The sequence below is a fragment of the Castanea sativa genome, chromosome 6, assembly GCF_040712315.1.
Source record: "Castanea sativa cultivar Marrone di Chiusa Pesio chromosome 6, ASM4071231v1".
Lineage (NCBI taxonomy): Eukaryota > Viridiplantae > Streptophyta > Magnoliopsida > Fagales > Fagaceae > Castanea > Castanea sativa.
Window position 1 is genome coordinate 42,377,324 of NC_134018.1, and position 20,322 is coordinate 42,397,645.

At 36.3% G+C, this 20,322-nt stretch overlaps 3 protein-coding genes across 3 annotated transcripts; 1 reads left to right on the forward strand and 2 right to left on the reverse strand.

Moving 5' to 3' along the window:
• The first annotated feature begins 1,208 nt into the window (after positions 1-1,208).
• LOC142641437 (glycosylinositol phosphorylceramide mannosyl transferase 1) lies at positions 1,209-5,272 on the forward strand. Its single transcript, XM_075815876.1, has 5 exons — positions 1,209-1,837; positions 2,749-3,145; positions 3,826-3,989; positions 4,114-4,184; positions 4,841-5,272. Exons 1-5 carry the CDS (start codon positions 1,641-1,643, stop codon positions 4,999-5,001), a joined length of 990 nt encoding a protein of 329 aa, XP_075671991.1. The 5' UTR covers positions 1,209-1,640; the 3' UTR covers positions 5,002-5,272.
• Positions 5,273-7,858: 2,586 nt separating this feature from the next.
• LOC142639020 (uncharacterized) lies at positions 7,859-11,248 on the reverse strand. The gene is made up of 3 exons (XM_075813109.1): positions 11,124-11,248; positions 9,283-10,919; positions 7,859-8,246 (listed from the first exon to the last, which is right to left on the reverse strand). Exons 2-3 carry the CDS (start codon positions 10,650-10,652, stop codon positions 7,991-7,993), a joined length of 1,626 nt encoding a protein of 541 aa, XP_075669224.1. The 5' UTR covers positions 10,653-10,919; positions 11,124-11,248; the 3' UTR covers positions 7,859-7,990.
• A 5,368-nt stretch (positions 11,249-16,616) lies between these two features.
• LOC142639994 (uncharacterized) lies at positions 16,617-17,264 on the reverse strand. Its single transcript, XM_075814111.1, has one exon. It carries the CDS (start codon positions 17,262-17,264, stop codon positions 16,617-16,619), a length of 648 nt encoding a protein of 215 aa, XP_075670226.1.
• Between the last annotated feature and the right edge of the window lie 3,058 nt (positions 17,265-20,322).

Sequence of the window (20,322 nt, forward strand, 5' to 3'; positions counted from 1 at the left end):
AACAGCTACAATAAAAAGGAGAATTTGAAAGGATATCTTAAGTCAAATAATACATTTTTGTTGGAAAAAAAATTTAAAGAGTTTATTTATTTATATTAATTTTTATTGTATTTTAATTTTATGGCACTCCATATAATTACTCTTTATTATTGAATTAAGATATCAATCAATTTTTGGTGTAGACCCATCAAACTTTATATGCCTTAAGTGTTTTTATTTTATTTTTATAAAGTTAAAGGGAAGATCTCTTAGATTATTTTATTTTATTTTAGAAGCAAGATCTCTTAGCATTCCTTAGCATAGACTTATTTTATATTAAATGTTAGTAGCAAAATTATTAGAGGCTAGAGGCCGTTATTTGACTTATAATTATCATGATAACTATTGGTTGGGTCAATAAGCCTACTCTATCGACAAGAAGTGCGAGACTAATATTTTTTTTATTAGAAATGAATAAGCGAATATATTATTGAGAACAAACACAATTGCAACTAATAGTATAATAATAATATAAAATTGCATGAGGAATAATTATAATTATTGCATTTGTGTTCATTGAAACTCATGAATTATTGAGCTAAGTATCTGTTCAAGATTCTTTTTTTTTTTTTTTTTTGAGAATCATTCAAGATTCATTTACTCAACATTTTTGCAAACTAGGCAAGGCTAGATTCCATTTCGCCAAAACCAACTAAGAAGGAGTTTTGACTTTTGAGTTGGGTATGTTACATTTGTTACCCTAAACTGTTTTTTATTTTATTTTATTTATTTATTTAAAAACCAATATTTATCCTAAACTAAGTCTAAGTATATAAACTTCTTTAAAAAAAAAAAAACCAAGCTATGTCTTTTCATTTACGGCACCCTACATTTTCAAAATAAAAAAACGAGTACCAAATGTGTAAAACCTATTTACAAATTATCATTATTTATTTTTTGATAACAAATTATCATTATTTTTTGTTTTGGGAAATTAGTAGGTTACATCCTCATTGTCTGTGATTGTAAGAAAGGACAATGTTTATTTATAGAAAATGATTGTCAAAAAAAAAAAATGATATATATAGAATATGATTTTTAAATTCTATTACTTACAAGATATTCTTTCTTCATTCATCAGCCACTTTCACTTCCTGTTTAAAAAGAAAAAAGAAAAAAAAAAGAGTAACTTTATCAAATCAAATTCGTGCACAAACACCATTCTTTTTACGTCCGCTGTTTCACACTTTATACAAATCTCTCTCTCCGTCCCTAATCAGTGGAGATTCCGAAAACCACAAAACTCAAAACAACCTTCGCCTGAGATATTTTAAAACACAAAACACCGTACAAGTTATTCCAACGTGAACGAAGAAATTAATATTATTATTATTCTTAGGGTGACGAAATCAGTGACATCATCGAATCATCTCCACCGTGCATTGCTACTCCTTTCACTTCGTCGCCACACCATATAATTACCCCCCCCCCCTTCGTACTGTTATCGCCGGAACCGTATATGGAAAAATTGTTGCTGATATAGAGTCCGAGCCTTGCCTTGCCGGGTCGGGTCGGGTCGAGTCGACTCGTGTATTGAATCGGATCGAGTCTCAGGCTGAGTTGGTTTTGGGTGTTTTTTTTTTTTAAGAAACTCGGTTGTGATGAGAGGTAGCTTGCTGAGTCGTCGTACGGAACAGAGGCTCCGGCAACTCGCGATCTCGACCGTCGGATCGGTTAAGATCAAGCTCCTGCTCTTCCTCTGCATCGCCTTCACACTCTTCGCGTTACTGAGTCGCGGGTCGGGTTTCACGGGATGGACCAGCCCGAGTGGTCCTCCGGATCTGTTACCTTTCCCAAGGTTCGTTAAATATTCTCTCTCTCTCTCTGATTACCAACTAAATCAGTTCACTAATAATATATTTATTCTCTCTAATCTATTTTTATATTTGAAAATCAATATATTTGTTTATTTTTTCGGAGCCATTGAATAACTTATAAAAACAAAAAAATAATAAGTGACTGAGTCTTGGGGTTTTGCGTTTGTGTTTCATTGTGATTATTCTAAGTTCATTCGGTTTTAGTTATAACTGATTTTATTCAGCTTTGGTAACAAATCTTTAAAATTACTTTTAAAACTTAACCAAATAAGCAAAGTTAAAAGTTCAAATGCAAAGGTAACATGTTGAGAAGTTTCAAAGTTGTGTCTTTTTGTTTTTGGTGTCAAGCAAGTTTTGTTTTGTTATGTTTTTTGTTTTTGTTTTTGTTTTGGTATATCCCTTTTTGTTCCAAGGTTTGATTATGTGGATGACATTATTGGTGGAATTGAAATTCATGCATACCTTATTTTGGAATGTCATAACTTGAAAAACAAAAAATGTAAGCTCTTTTAAACGCTTCCTTTTGTATTAGTCCTCAAAGAAGCATAGAGCTAAGAGATATGACTTCACATTCATTGCTTAAAGAATTCGCTAGTCATTACATTAAATGAAATCATTTTTTTTTAGATAAGATAGGATTTGAAACCTATGGCGTGCCTATGATAAGAGATTTTATCAGTTGAGATTTTATCATTACATTAAACTTATGTCTTGCATTCAATGATAAGAGATTTTATCAGTTAAATTAACTGGAACCCGCAAAAAATTCCTTATTAGTAGAGATATATATGGAAATTGTTTTCTTGATATTGTTGACCATTTGATTGTTACTTGTATTAGAGAATGCTTGTAGTTCTAATGTAATCATACGGGGGGTACATTTTATGCACAGGAAAGGATATGCCATTGTAATGAATACATGGAAAAGATATGATCTTTTGAAGCAGTCAGTTTCTCACTATTCATTGTGTCCTGGACTTGAATCTATTCATATTGTGTGGAGTGAGCCTGATCCTCCGTCGGATTCTCTTAGAAAATTTCTGCAGCACATTGTAGAGTCCAACTCAAGAGATGGTCGACAAGTTGAATTGGTGTTTGATATTAACAAGGAAGACAGTTTGAACAATAGATTCAAAGAGATTAAGGATTTGAAGACGGATGCAGTATTTTCAATTGATGATGATGTCATATTTCCTTGCTCGTCCGTAGAACTTGCATTTAATGTTTGGCAGAGTGCACCTGATACAATGGTGGGTTTTGTGCCACGTGTGCATTGGGTTGATCAATCGGTACGTCTATATCTTAAATGTATATACCATCTTGCTTGAACCTTTGTTCTAAGAATTCCTTAACCTCAACCTCAAGCTGGTTAATCTAAAGTCTTGCCTTGATGCCTATATGAAGTTTATGGCCTGAAAAAAGTAATGGTACCATAGTTAGAAATATGCATGATTCTGATCCTTTTCTCTGGCTATTAAGAATGAAAACCGCATTTACATCATAACTATACCCCTTAACAGAGATGACTTTGTATGGAATGGGTGGTAATTTCTGTCTGACATAACAGTTGGAACCTGTTGTAGACTATAGGTGGAAGAGTGGAATACTTGCCTCATTATCCGCCAAACAAGTTTCTGTCCTACCAAATATGATATAACACACCTGATCTTTCTTTGTGCCATGTGTGCACAAAGAAAGTTGACAACTTCTTATAGATCGAAACTTACAGATCAATCTGAAGAAGCAACCTTCTAAGGAACCTGTGTTTGTGGTAGTGTATGGCTTGTAGCACAAGTATCAAATCATGAACTAAATGTGGAATTGGGATTGCTGTACCAATTTATTTTAAATCTTCTGCCATTTATTTCTGTTGGCATTATCTAAGAGAATTAGAAAGCCTCCTGCATGTGAATATCTTAATCTGTCAAAACTTGCCATACTAATAAGCCTCATCTCTATCTATATGCAGAAAGGCAACAATGATTACTACATATATGGTGGGTGGTGGTCAGTTTGGTGGTCGGGTACATACAGTATGGTACTCTCAAAGGCAGCCTTCTTCCACAAAAAGTATTTCAGTGTATACACAAATGAAATGCCGGCATCAATTAGAGAATATGTAACCAAGAACAGGTTATTCTTCCATTTGATTAACCTTTTGCGCTTCATCCCCCCCCCCCCCCCCCTTTTTTTTACTTTTGTTGGTAATATGTTGATCCCCAAGTAATTTTACTAAATCTGGGAATGGATATACCAGGAACTGTGAGGACATTGCAATGTCTTTTCTTGTTGCGAATGCCACTGGTGCTCCCCCTATATGGGTGAAAGGTAAATGATGTACCTGATACAAACTATGTTATTGTCCATTAGTTTTATCTCTTGTTTTATCCTTTCAAAAAAAAAAAAAGAAAAGAAAAGCACTTAGTAGGTTTCAAGTTATGCCAGATTTGCTTAATGTGATAATTGGAATCTGGTTAGTTGTTGATAAAAAAATTTGTGCTATAGAACTCAAAAGCTGTATATCTTAACTTGGATAGGGGAGTGGAGTTCCAACTTAGTAATGATCATGTTATCTTGATCCATTAAAGTCACTGATGGAAAAATATTTTAGTAACAGTACCTTAAAAAGGCACAATTTTCTCAACTATGCGGTCCTTTTGAAGTCTTATAGGGCAGTGGTTTGTATTGTGTTGGTATATAGGAACTTCTAACTTAGATATGCATACAAAATGTTTGTTGTTGCTCCAAATCAAAGCACTACAAAAGTATGCAACTGACTCTGCCTCTGTACACATGGAAGGAAAGCTAATTGTATTAGGTTTGGGTAGTAGCATCTGTGTTAAACTTATGTCCTGATTTTGGTGATAGTGGCAAGTCAATTATTTCTACATACTAAACTGCATCTCTAATATAAGTGATTACTGCGTTTTCATGCATATTTTGTTTATATTAATTCAAATATGTTATTTGCGTTATCATTGTAGGTAAGATATTTGAGATTGGCTCAACCGGAATCAGTAGCATGGGAGGTCATAGTGAAAGAAGAACCCAATGTGTCAATCGATTTGTTGCGGAGTTTGGGCGAATGCCTTTAGTATCTACTTCTGCAAAGGCTGTCGATAGCCGCAACATCTGGTTTTGGTGATGCAGGAATTCATCCTTCCTTTTTAATTGCTGAATTCCTGCTCTTTTTTGTTTCCCACGTTTGGTTATTAATATTATTCTCATTCTTATTGGTTCATGACTTGTATAATATTGAAATTTCTTTACTTAGTGTTTTGGAGATAGGAGTTAGCACATCAATTAGATTGATTTCTTGTTTTCTGATCTTGTAACACGTGGCAGTTGCCTTTTAGATTTACTTGTATTAACCTTCTGAGTTAAAAGAAGACAATAGTTCTGATGTTTTGTCTGAATAAGTATTGTCTGAATGGTGAATACTCCCTTGGACTTTTAACAGCTACATGCAATTTTCCTTAATGATATTATAAATGAAGAATGTTGACTGCACTGCTCTACTTCAAGAATGATAGAAGGCATAAAGCTCTGAAAGACCAATTATTATCGAATTCATGGAGAGAAGATTACACGAGCAAGCCAAATTGAAAACAAACGTATTACTTCGTCAGCATCTGTTTTGTCTCAATTAAAGTTACTCGTAAGTAATTTTAAGTTTTTAACAACATATTTTAAAGAATCAAAGGGTCTAAATCAGTTTTGTCTCAAAGCTTTCCATGTCTCTATCTCTCTCGGTCGTTCTGTTTTTAATCTCCCACGGCTGCGTTCTTAACGTATAGAAGAGCATAATATGCTTTATCCAGAAGGGAAAGAATGTATACATTGTTGATCGTTCTCGACAGAAAAAGATCATTTGCATTTGAATACTTGAAAGACTAATGTTATAAACAAACTATTTTACAATATTTTTACAAATGGATGATGTTACAAATTCTTATTAGTTTTCATTTAGGCTATCATTAAAATTACTTTTTTACTTATTAATAATCATCCACCATATTCAGCCGTTTGTAAAAAAGTTTATAAAATAGTTTTTGGTTTTAGCATTTTACTACTTGAAAATCAAAGGGTGTGTCCAATTTTAAAATCTTAAAGGAAAGGATGGTCGATTTCTAAAGGGCATGTCTTTGTTGGCATTCATGATGGGTACAAGAAAGAGATTCATGCTCTCTTATTGTCTAGAGGTGGGGTATGAAGATCCTCCGAAAAAGCCTAACAATTGTAGAGTAGATAATTTTGAAGCCTCTTTGAGCCTGCACTTATATTTGGTACAAAATAAAGGGTGTCATAGATTACATTGTTTCATCTCTTTCACAGAAAACACATTTCACAGTGATTCGGAGGTAGATCTCCACCATAATATCATCACAAAACTTATTCAAAGTCTCTTCTCCACTCTCTCTTCTTACTGAGCAATACAAGTAGCTGCCAGAGATCTTATTAAAAATTTTAGTGTTTAATTTTTAGCAACTGTAGAAGTTAGTAGTGATAGCAATACGACTGTTCTTGAATAACTTCTTCCAGAAGGTTTTCCATTTCTTTTGGTGGATGGAATTGGTATGCACTAAATTCAATATAACATATATGGAATGATAAACTAACAGGACGGAACTACCTTGGGGCTGAGGGGCCATGGCCCCCCAACCTTTGAAAAAAAATTACCTAGTATATATATTAGCATAAAAAATATACTTTTGAGTCTAAAATTAATATACTTGGCCCCCCTCTCCCAAACAATTTACAAGCTGACCCATGAAACAAAAATGAAAAAAATTATCAAATCATCCATTGTCTAGTTGTTCCAAGAATATCAAGAAAAACATTTAGCTAAATATTTGGACAATTTACAAATTCAAACAACAAGGAATATCTACAAAACAATTCACATATTTATATAATATAAAAAAATTCTTTGGACATGGTCTAAGATAAAAAAAAAAAAAAAATCAATTATAAATCCTAGCAAAACAAATCACAAAAACCCCATAACCTCTACCCAATTTCTATCTCTCCACCATAATATCATCACAAAACTTATTCAAAGTCTCTTCTCCACTCTCTCTTCTTACTGAGCAATACAAGTAGTTGCCAGAGATCTTATTAAAAATTTTAGTGTTTAATTTTTAGCAACCGTAGAAGTTAATAGTGATAGCAATACGACTGTTCTTGAATAACTTCTTCTAGAAGGTTTTCCATTTCTTTTGGTGGATGGAATTGGTATGCATTGAATCCAATATAACATATATGGAATGATAAACTAACAGGATGAAACTACCTTGGGGCTGAGGGGGCCATGGCCCCCAACCTTTGAAAAAAAATTACCTAGTATATATATTAGCATAAAAAACATACTTTTCAGTCTAAAATTAATATACTTGGCCCCCTTCTTCCAAACAATTTACAAGCTGACCCATGAAACAAAAATGAAAAAAATTATCAAATCATCCATTGTCTAGTTGTTCCAAAAATATCAAGAAAAATATTTAGCTAAACATTTGGACAATTTACAAATTCGGACAACAAGAAATATCTATAAAACAATTCACATATTTATATGATATAAAAAAAATTCTTTGGACACGGTCTAAGATAAAAAAAAAAAATCAATTATAAATCCTAACAAAACAAATCACAAAAACCCCATAACCTCTACCCAATTTCTATCTCTCATTTGAGAGCTTTTTGTCCCTCTCAAGTAATTCCATCCCATAGTCACAGGGACAACTCCTATGCTGCTAATCACTCCATCCACACACCAATTAGTGTCACAAGCAACTTGGATCAGTTGGTGTCTTTAACTCAATCTTTAAAAAAAAAAAAATTTATTTTTTTAAAGATCTACTGCTCACTTGGATCAGTTGATGTCTTTCAAAAATTTACTTTAATGAAGCATTATTAGCATTAATTTATTCTTATTATAATATCTATTATTGATTTTTAAGAAAATACAAAATAATAATAATAATAATAATGCATCATTCTCCTTTAGTATTAATATTCTAAATTTTTAAAATTCTTGAACAAAGAACTTTAACCCCTTAAATTTGAATCTGGTTCCGTCCCTATAAACTAATACATGGATTTTAGTGGTATGCTACATTGCTACCACCTCTCATTTACAAAACTTTATTGTAGTCATCATTGGATGTGTTAAGTGATACGCAAGTCTCTTCGGCACCAGTGTTCCAAAGGAAATTGGCATACTTAGATACATGAGTAGAGTTGTCTGGCTCAGCTGCCATGGCTTGCTGGTACCTCTCCTCTGCTTCCCACATGTTCTTTCTTGCCATCCACAAGAAGTCTGCATATTGACTCAGTGCCTCACCATCTGCCGGCTCTACCAACACAGCACGCTTAAAGCACTCTTCTGCCCTGCAAACCCCACAGAAAGAATAAAGGAAACAAACTTAGCAACATGTCACCACAGTAAAAGTTGCATAACATAAATTTCATAATATTGGTCCAATAAACTAAAGTAAAGTATATGCTCAAGTCGAAAGGAGAACCATTGAACCAATTCTACTAGTGTCAAGTAGTTTAAGGTCATTCCAAATTAAAGATATTTCAGCTAAATTAGATATATTTCAAGCATTTGATTCTCAAACCAATTCTTCAAGCCAAGCATTGATATTTTATTCAGCAAAAGAATATCATACTTAATTGCTATGAACCGGTCTAACTTAGTTAGACCTAGTTTTTCGGTCATATGTAAGATTGAAGGGAAACAGTACCTAGTAGCTCTATAGCTTCTTCATGCTAAATGGTGAATTTTGTAGAGAGAAACTGAACTTCCTGGAATAGCACTATTGGGGGGTCAAAAATACCCCCACTATATAAAGCAAAATATGTCATCTAGCTAAAAGGGAATCAAGGATAACTCCTAATTCTCTAAGCTAAAGAGTACTTCCAAAAAAGATGACATACCACTAAAAACTATGCTATCAATGTCCATTGGAATATATTGTCTCACAGGTTTGGCTTGCATCCATACTCAAGTGCACTGGAAGTAACACAAACACGACACGTGTCCACATGTTGGTCTCATACTCCGTCCAGTGCACGAACGTAAGCCTTGCCCTTGTCTCACCACCTATACAACGAAATTTCAACTCAAGCAATGAAGCAAGGGTACCTCTTAATGCATATCATCTTCACTTGACTATCAGTGGAGTGAAGATGCCTCACTCTACTGAGTAGCAAATAGTTTCCAAGCTAAACCGTGCAAGCAAGGAGCAACCATTTAATAAGTCCCACTCAAAGCCTAACTTTGTAAGCTATAAGGACTCAATCTATTCAAATGTCAATTCAAGTGGCTAGTCTGAGTCTCTTTCACAAAATAGTTTAGTTTTCAATAAGGAAACAAAATAGAATGAATTCAAACACTAACAATAGTAAATTAAACACGTACCTATCATTGTCATGAGCAACCAGGAAGAGGAATTGCGCATAGTTAGACAACAGAAGAGGATTATTTGGGTCCTGGGATAAACTCATCTGGTAAAGAAGATCTGTCCTAAAGTAATCCACATAATCATCTGATTCAATCTCCACGGTCACCGGTGATACCAACTGTTGCATTGTTTGATGATCAAGACCTACCCCTCTCATTTCTACCCTCATTCTTGAAGCTTCCTCTACCATTGATTCCCACAAACTTACCTCCTCCGAGGTCAACAACTTATTCTTAGACAAAGAAACCTCAAATATCTCATTAGGAACAACATTAGGATATTGAATTGACACTGACGATATACCTGAGTTATTGTCTCCACCCTCAGTACCACTAGCAATAGGGCTTACTATGCCACCATCACCACCACTACTACTACCATTGTTATCTATGCTAGAAGATGAAGTTGAAAATGACCTAATTGTTATATCACCGAACTGTGGTTGAACTTGACTCTCTTTCTCATTCTCTGCGATAACCATGTTATCACTCATGGAATACACAGTGAAATTAGCCAGAAGAACCATCACATCAACCATGAGAGTCGGCGTTTGCGAAAAGACCTGTTGAAATAGCCAAACGAATGATGCATTTATATCTCTCTGCGCCTTATCAATAATCACTTGTAAATCCTCATAGTAAATGCTTTCCCTTATATGCAACGCATAGCTTTGAAGCTCTCTAATCATAAACACCATTGAAGAGAAGGAATTTTTCAAAGAACAGCAAGTGAAGTCCCCCGATCCTTTCAAACCCTCTTCCCATTGTTGCTTCCTCTTGATTATGCGAAGTGATAGAGGAATTTCCACTCTGTTCACTCTCTGTTCAATGTTAATGCGCACAATTTCATCTCGCTCTGGCCAGTGAGGTGGCTCGGGCTCAATACCAAACAACGAAGGCTCCAAAGAATCAAACTTCAAACTTGAAAACTCCCTCAAGTTTACTTCATCTTCTCCTTCCAAAAGTCTGCCTTTTCCGAACGTTTCTGATACTGTGCAAGTAGTTTCCTTTTCAATTTCGTTCTCATCATCGACAAGACTGAACCTCCTGGCCAATTCTTCAATCTGCTTCGATGATTCTGTGTCAAAAAATTCATCAGAACTTGCAGTACAAGCTCGTTTTAGACTATTTCCTCTAGAGGAACATGAACCAGAAAGAGAAGGTAGATAAGCTAAGTCATAAGCAAGACCTTTATTGCTTTCTCTACGTGTTGGCAATAAGGAGGAAGAAATTTTATAGCTCGGTTTCAAAACAGAACAGACTGAAGAAGGTAACGTTAACTGAAAAGTCTGCCAGCTGTTTGAATTTGGACCAATTCCCAATCCCATAACTCAACTATCAACCCTGAATTCGCTCAAGCTTCAAACTCAAAACAGAGGAAAAACAGAGAACCCAGAAGCAGAGCAAAGGAGGAGAGAGAGAGAGCTGGTTATCGATATATTATTAGTCAAACTTCCGAGAAGTCCGTGTAATAAAGGAGTTTAATACTATTGCTTTCAAAGAAGTGAAAGTTGAAACTTTGAAAAGCATTCTATACAGAAAAGATCACCGAAAAGCAATGTAGAAGCTGGTGTCCTTTGCTTCCAATATACAACCTGAAAAGGATAAAATGCAACACATTTGTCAAAAGGGTCATAATCCCACCACTTTTCAAGACACAAAATCCAAAAACCAAATTAAAATTCACAAATTAGAACCAAAAAAAAAAAAAAAAACGTTAATTGGTTCAACCTGTAAATTCTATAATCCTAGAGTATATATATTTAAAAATAAAATTTAAAAAAATAAAAAAAACTCACATTGATTTTTGATTGCTCAAATCTCAGAAAATATGAATCTGGGCTCTGGCTTTAGGAATTGATTCATTTCCAGGAGGAGTCTGGAATATGAACGAGTCAAAATACATTTTGGATTTTTAGACGAATGTAAATTTTCCGGGTTCATGAGTCATGACTGAAGCAAAGACACCATCACACGTGAACGTAAAAAGAAAGACACGTGGCGGGTAGATAAGAAGCAGAATTAATCTCGTGGGTGGGGCTTTACATCGATTGGGTGGGTGACAGATTTATCGCACAGGCATGTGAGGCGATCAACTTTTGATGTGCACGTGGCTGTTGCTACGTGTTTTTAACGTTTCAGTTCCGAGAAAATATCACGGTCGGCATGGACACGTGGTAATTTAGAAATTGATTGTTGACACTTTCGGATTAATGTAATGTTTTGGATCTAATTTAGTCTCAGTCTCTTATCTAATATTTTGGATCTTTAAAAAAAATAAATAATAATTAGGACAAAAAATATGTTTGCTCCTAAAGATTTGGGTCACGTTTCTATTTTTAGATTCTGATACTTGAAAGTTTCTGTTTAGCTCTCAAAAAATATAAAATTACCAAATTAATCTTTTGGTAGTAGTCTTACTTTTTTTTTTTTCCCTTAATATTATTAAGGATTAAGGGGTGTCTTAGGTTTTTTTTTTGGCCAAGAATTTTTTTTTACAAGGTAAAATTTTTACTTTACCTTAATTTAAGTGTATATGTGTGTGAAACTCCTTCTTGAAAACTTGAACTCCAACCCTTACTCCACCCAACAAATACCACATCACAAATATTTATATTTGTAAAATGATCATCGCACCTTGGTGGTAGAAATATTGTTAATAACCCATGTGAGATCAGATGACTCAATCCTCATACTCACATATTCCTATAGAAAATAATAACTACAAAGAAGTTAAACTAATGAACTTTTTGAGTCAGGACTTGAGAACAGCTCAACTAATCTTGCAAGGACAGTCTTATAAGGTTATAATTCTTGTCTATATTGATGTAGGGATAGCTCTGCTTCAATAGTTTACCAGGAAAAATTCAATATAAAGTTTTGTAGACTTGTAGCATTTATTTTCTGTTGGAAAATGAGATGAGTACTAGCTATGCTAACTGCTCTGATGTCGGCCTTCTGATAAATTGCAGCCTTTAGTAGCTTGCAAACTGCTCTGATGTCGTCGGCCTTCTGATAAATTGCAGCCTTTAGTAGCTACCATTCGCATTCGCTATTGTCAAATTATAACATTTTAAAACTACTTTATTAATTATATATATATATATATATATATATATATATATATATATATATATATTTTAATGGACACTGCTTTATAAATTGTATAATACTATTTTATAGTAGGTGTAACATTTTAATTTTTATTTTTTTATATAACACATTAAAATAATATATTTATATAAATATACACACCACTTTTATTTTCATAAAAAGTGAAAAAGGGAGAAGTAGGAGTAAAATATATTAAAAACTTATACTATTTAACTAAAGTATTATTATAAATTTATGATGGTACTGTAATACTATTGTAAAAAATTTTACAATTAAAAGACGGGGTGATGGGCTTGTTTTGTGCTTTAATACTAAAATTCACCAAATATAATACAAAGAAGTAATATATAAACGGCCATACTTGTATTCAGCTGCATAGAATAAAGAAGTGGATGACCACTTAACAATACCTCTTTATATATAAAGTCACTTATAGTTTTATCTATTCCGTCTACTTCCTTTTAACTGACAACATTTTCATTGTAACCAAAAATTATAAATGACTAACTTGATATGTATAGAATTTATTATTATTATTATTGTTTCTCAAAAAAAAAAAAATTATCATTATTTTTTTTTGAACAGTAAGAACATTTCACCAATATAAAAATAGAAATAAATAAGCTTCATCCAAACTTTTAGTAGGAACCATAATTTTTTAAAGTAATGTTATAGTCACAAACTATTTGATAACTTTTTTATAAGCGGTTGATGTAACTTTAATATTTTTAAATAATTATTAATAAGTAAAAATGTGATGTTAGTGGAGACTCAAATTAGAACTAGTAAGAATTTGTCCCATCAATAGTTTGTAAAAATGTTATAAAATAGTTTGTAATATAGCATTACTTTTTTTTTTTTTTTTTTAATTTTATTTATCCACTCTTTCTTGGGATTAGAGTATTGGACTATTGAAGTGCCCAATATGAAAAAAAATTCTTGACTCTTTATGGGTCGAAGAAAGTAAAAAAAGCACAGAACCTAATTATTGAGGCCCAAATAAGTGCATACTTGTTATATAGTGAAAACCGAATGAGGTCTTAATATTGAGGCCCAAACATAATTGCACCATGTTGTGCTTGTTTTATAGCCAGTCCAACAAGTATAGCCTGGGAGATTTACTCAAAAATGAAGGGGCAAAGAAATGCTTGATGCAAAAACTGCAGAAGAGGCAAAATCTAGAGTGTACCACAAAATATGTGCCCCTGTTTATAGTACACCAGTGTTTGTGTTGCCATTAGTTTCATAGGCGAATAGTGCATGATGCATGAACCACAGGCCTATATTCGCAGAAAAAAGTTCATGAACATGGCCTGCAAATTACACAAGGCTAATTTGAGAGCCCAAAGGCCCCAAAGATCTACACTAGACGTGAGGCCTATTTTGATATCCAATCCGATTTGTCTAAGCTTCTGGAAAGACCACTATAAAGAATTGGGCCCTAATAACAGCTCCATTTTTATTTCTTTTTTTGGTTAAAAAGGATGCTTCATTAAAAGACTAGCCTGCCTCTAAAACAGAGGGAACAAAACGATCATACAAGGTTCAAGCCGAATCAAGGCTAAGAAGAAAGGCAACATCAGGAGGAGGCTCCAAAAAGAAAGAAAAATCTTGGCTTTAGAGTGCACCTAGTCTAGCGAGAGCATCTGCACATTTGTTAACCTCCCCATAACAATGCTGAATCCTTACTAGAGGAATATCTCTCAAACTATCTCTACAATCAGTTATCAAAATGTCTATACTATTGGGATTATCCAGCTCCTTCTTCATAAGCTCAACTGCCAGTTTGGAATCCAGTTCTATTATTACCGTTGGGAGCTTGAGAGCAATACACAGACTTATCCCATCTTTGAGAGCCCAAAGCTCTGCTGCTACACTAGTTGTAGTACCAATTGCTCTTCCTCCACCAGCCAGGCCGGGGTTACCTAGGGAGGAGCCATCCGTATTTAACTTGAACTAGTTGGTAGGGGGGGGGGGGGGAGCCATTGAACCTGGATTTTGGTCTTAGCACGTGATTGCTTCCCATTCATTCCAAGGTACCTAAACTCGGTTGCTTTGGCCAGGGCTTCAAGCTTTAGATCCTTCTGGTGGGTCATTCTTCCAAAGACAGTACTGTTTCGGTATAACCATAGAGTCCAGAGCGCGAAGGGGAAGATAATACCCCAGGTGATATTTGAAGACTGATCGGTTTTGAAGTTCTTGCAATTTAGTTTTAGCCAATCCACCAACTGCATTCCATAAAAAAGGTTGCTTTGAAAGGGCGGGGATAAAGAGTTCCAAAATAATTTTGCCTTGGGGCAGTCCCTTAAGGCATGGATAACTGTTTTCGGTGCATTGTTGCACATAGGAAATAGGAAAGGAATGTCCATACTTCTCTTAGATAGAATGGCTTGAACTGGGATGCTCCGATGACAACATTTCCAGAGAAAACACTTAATCTTTGGAAGGGAAAGCACTTTCCACACGCATACACTTCTGAAATCCTGCCCTATCGTGTTGTTGTCTACCCAATTGGCTATGCAATACGCCTCCTTTAGCTTAAATTCGCCATTTGGGGAGGAGTACCAGGAGATCAGGTCCTTACCTTGATTAGAGAATCTGAGAGGGTGGCTTTCATTTCCAGGAACAAAGAATTAGGGGAATCGAAAGACAGACCTTCCCAGTTCCAACCATAAAAGGTAGTCATGTCCTTCAATTTGAGATTCTCCTCTGCTTTGTTTAGCAATCTTGAAATCATACTTCGTAAGGTACCTTTATTCAGCCACTTGTCAAACTAGAGAGATAAATAGCTAATTCTTCCTGCAATCCATTTGGAGCCATTCAGGAAAGTAGCCTCTCCTTCTTTGAGGCTAGCCCAAGCGGGTGAGCAGGTGGGGAGAGCTGTCGAGCTCCTAGGCCTTTCTCTTTGCTCTCGATATTTATTTGTCAAGACTCTCGCCTAAAGGGAAGACTTTTTTGTGTGAAATCTCCAATTTAGCTTGGCTAGAAGGGCAGTGTTCTTCGGCTTAGCTGCTTGGATTCCCAGACTACCCTCCTCTTTTGCCTTTTTAACTTTGTTCCAGCCAATAAGGTGGACTTTCTTCTTAATTTCTGACGAGTCCCAAAGGAAATTCCTATTCAATCTATCTACTCCTTGAAGAATTTTTGGAGGCAGGGCAGCAAATTGCATCACATAGTTGGGTATGGTAGACGTTACTGATTGGGTTAACACAATTCTACCCACAAGAGAGAGGGAGTTAGCTTTTCATCCTGCCAACTTACTCTGAATTCAATCCAGGATGAAGCCAAAGTCTTGTTGAGAACCTTTATGCTTAATGGCAAAGCCCAGGTATTCTCCAAGGGAAGAAGTGGATTTGAAACCCAAAACTTCACAAAGATCTACCTTTGTATTTTGGTCCACATTAGGAGAGAAAAAAACATGAGACTTCTCACTACTAATTTTTTTCCCTGAGAGCTCACAAAAAGACTCCAAAACTTTTTTAATGGCAACGCAGTTTTTTCGGTTAGCTTTGGTGAACAGCATGAAGTCATCGACAAAAAACAGGTGTGAGAAGGCGGGGCCACCTTGTGAAGCTTTAATGGGATTCCAAAGTTTCTCATGGAATTTATCCTCAATTAAAGCACCAAGAACTTCCATACATAAGATGAATAAAAAAGGCGATAAAGGATCACCTTGGCGGATACGCAGCCCCCCTATTGAAGAGAATAGAGATTGAGGTTGTGGATACGCAGCTTATAATCAAAGAAATCAAATGACTTGGAAATTTGAAAAGCTTCAAAGTATCTCTGATGAAACTCCACTCAAGTACGTCATAGGCTTTTTCCAAACCCAATTTAATCGCCATTACCCTGGCTTTTCCTTTTTTCTTTGACATCGTATGGATCAGTTCTTGAACTTTTATTTTATTATCCACGCTCTTCTTCCCTGGGGCAAAAGCAGATTGAAGAGGGTAGACTAAGTCAGCTAAGAAGGGACGGATCTGGACAACAATGATCTTAGTCACTACCTTATAGATAGTGTTACATAAGCTGATTGAGCGATAGTTGGTTAACGACTCTAAACTCTTGCATTTTGGGATGAAGGTGATGAGGGTCTGGTTCAGGTATTCTAGGATCACCCCTGAAAGAAAAATAGATTTCATCTCCTTTCACAAAGAGTCACTTACAACCAGCTAAAATCAATGGAAGAAACCCGCGTGTAGACCGTCGAAACCAGGGGACTTAAAAGGTTTGAGTGCCCAAAGACCTCCTGAAATCTCTTCGTCCGAGATCGGCATGTTCAAGGAGGTTAGAGCATCTTCCTTAAGATGGGTTTTCCAAGAAGGGGGGTTGCAATTAGTTAAGGAAGAGCTGACTTGTCCCGAGGTGAAAAGCTTTGAGAACCCCCTTTTGATAGAATCGGCAATCTCTCTTTCTCCATTCAACCAATTGCCCATCATATCCTTCATACAGAGGATGCGGTTGCATCTTCTACGCACAAGGGCTAAGGTATGGTAGAACGAAGTATTTCTGTCTCCCTCCACCAATAGCAGAATCCTCGCTTTCATAACCCAATATTCCTCTTCGAGTTTTGCAACTTCGGCATACTCCAGTCTCAATTTTCCTTCTAAATCCACCAAGAAAGAGTTGGGTCTAATTGACAAGTTCTTTTGGATGCCTTTAAGTCTAGCTAGGATTCTTTTCTTCCTATGGAAAAGGTTGCCGAACTGGTTCTTGTTCCAACTGTTCGCCTTAATGGTGAAACTAGACAAGGCTTGTTGTAGGGAAGAAGGGTTATTCCAGGCTTCCTTCATCACACCCGAAAAAGTAGGGTGAGAAAGCCACATCAGTTGGGAAAAAAAAAAACGGCCTGAGGGGGTGAAACTCCCTGTTATTCTAAAAACACAATTCAATAGGGTAGTGGTCCAAATGCACCTTGTCAAGGTGGAACACAGCAGCTTCAGGGAGAATAGAGTTCCATTCAACATTCACAAAAACTCTATCAATCCTTTCTTGGACCAACTGATGGAAGGGTCAGTGATTGGACCAAGTGTACCGAGGACCCAAGACCCAATGTCAATCATTTTGCAAGTGTCCAAACAATCCTTGAATCGAAGAGCTATACTGATATTAATCGGACTTCCCTCAGACTTATTATCCCCCATAAGCACCTCATTAAAGTCCCATGCTATTACCCATAGCATGGAATGGAGATTAACCACGGATTCCAAGTTTTCCCAAAGAAGGCGTCTTTTTGTGAATCGTGGGCTAGCATAAATGGCAGATAGGAGCCAAGGGGGCTTCGCTGTGGATGTAACAACCACATGTACTTCTTGTTCAGTGGAAGTTAACTCAGAAATTTTAACTTGGGCAGAATCCTAGAGAACCCACAATCGTCCAGTATGACCAATTGAATTTGCAAATATTGCCCCATCAAGGTCAAGATTCTCCGAGATCCTTCTTGCTCTTTTGCCATTGACTTTGTTCTCAACAACAATCATGATCACAGGGGAATGCATGCGAAGCAAATCGTTAACAACATTACAAAAGGTGGGGTTAAAGGCACCCCGACAATTCCAAATTAACATATTCATTATTAAAATAAAAATAAAAAGGACATAATCTGAAAGAGCTTAGCAAGGGGTAAGGGAAACATCACCTCCTTGCTCCATATGCATGTCCATCTCTACAGGAACATCCTTCTCCAGCAGGCTAGTTCCATAAAACTCCATCAAATTGTCCAGTTCCTCAGCGAGGATTACCCTTCATGCTCATCATCCTTACTTGCTTTCTTGGTTCGGAGAGAAGGATCAATTCTCTTCAGAAGAGCTTTTAGGACCTTCAGTCCTCTCGTTTCCATATCGCTGGTGGCCTTCTCTCCTTTAAGAGATCGGCAATTGGAAATCTCAAATAGAGGGAGTCTATCACGGTCCTGATCTTGTTGGGGTTGTTTCTTATGGGTCTTTTCACTTGAGGTAGCAATCTTCAGTTCTAAACCTCTAGTTGGATTAGTCGCTACATGATCACCATCCGTGAACCCGATAACAGGACCTGCCGATGAAGATGAAGATCTAACTAATTTTGACCCTCCTGCTGTGAATCCCTCAAAGGTCATCTCCGATTTCAGATCACTTGGATTTTTTTATCTCAAAGGGTGAGGAGGGATTAGCCTCAAGAAGTTTGGAGTTCACAATTTTCCACCCCGTTATAGGGATTTGGCGACTTGTTTTTTGGCCGGATTGCCCTGTCTAACTTAATTTAGCTTTCTGACTCCTTCCTATGCTTTTACCCTTGGGGATGCGGGCTTTCACTTTGGACTGGCCTGGTCTTTGGATTGAATTAGCGTTCTCATTACGCAAAGCACCATCAGCTGACATGGTAAAAGAGGTTTGTGGTTTTTTGTTTGTATCCAAGCATAGAAAAGGGGAGCACATTAATGGGCTCAACTCACTAGTGGGCCTAGTTAGGTTTTAGGCAGGATTCCCAGATTGGGCTAAGGGTTCAAACTCTTTAGTCATCTTCTTTCCAGGTTTCCTTTTTCGTGCAACGAGAACCCAGGGACTAAAGGAGCTTTCGTTGAGTCCAACTTGCTTTGTTGTCGTTTCCTAGACTGATGATTCCTTCGTCACAGTGGTATTTTCAACGTGCATTAGTTGTTGAATTTTGTATGGACAACCCTCGGACTTGTTCCCCACTCTGCCACAAGAGAAGCAGAGGGAACCAATACCTTCATATTGCACCGGTTGCCTGATCCCACCAACCTTGATGATATTTACTAATGGCTCGTCTTGGTTTACTTGGACACACAGCCTCGCAAACTACCCCCTGGCCTCCAATGCAGTGTGTGTGTCAACTCGGAGCACTGGTCCTATGGCCTTACCAATGTCCCTAAGCACTGACGCTTCATAATATTCAATAGGTAACTCCGGCAGTCTAATCCAAACAGTAACTGCTGATATGTTTGCTAACGTAGGCTTGAAGTTTGGCTCCTATCTCCCAATGGAAAGATAGTGCCCACCAACAAATCATGGCCCATTCTTAAGCACCCTCGAATGATCTTCTTTCAAGGAAAATCTAACAAGGAAAAAATCATGTCTGAGGGTGATACAATCCATTTTACCCATTAGCCTCCAAAGACTAGACAGTTTCGAGAAAAGGTAGTGATAACGTTCTGTTTTCCCGAATGCCTTAACAATGAGAGTGTTATTCTAGGTAGCACAGATTCTAGCTTTCCAATCTTCTAATAGTTTAACCACCACCTCGCCTAGGAGCAAGTCCTCCTCTTCGTTGTCAGACTCAACTTCGGTCTCCATTACATTCTTGAAGTTAAAAGCTTGCTCATATGTGCCAGGGATTTCTCCTATTAGCTTTTCTTTGTAGGATCTCCCTTCCCCCCCCCCCCCCCCCGAATTGGGAGAGAGTGGCTCTAACGAACCTCTGTCTCGGTTATTCTCTTTGACTTTCTTTGTGCTCCTTTGCAGTTCATCGTCTTCTTCTCTAGACCTAACAGCGGACTCGCTCATTCTCTAAACATTTCGATGGATCCTTTGTTTCAACTCATATGGTCCACAAAAAAATTCCATTTTTATTTCATTCTTTAAATATTTGATACTTTTATTTTATGAATTTTATATAATAAAAGAGAAATGCTACATCCACAACATTTTCACAACAAATCATAGGTGGTAAGTTATTACTAGTTCTAATTTAAATCCACAAATTAAATTACTTTTTTGCCTACCTATAACAACCAATAACAGCATATCACTTAAGATTTGTTGTCAAAAATCAAAATATTGTGAACATAACATTTCTCATTATGGAATAGAAGTTGAACGCTCAATTAGTTAGATGGTCACCTTCTAATCGCCCCCTTTTTTCCTCCTAGTGATTAGAATAAAAGTG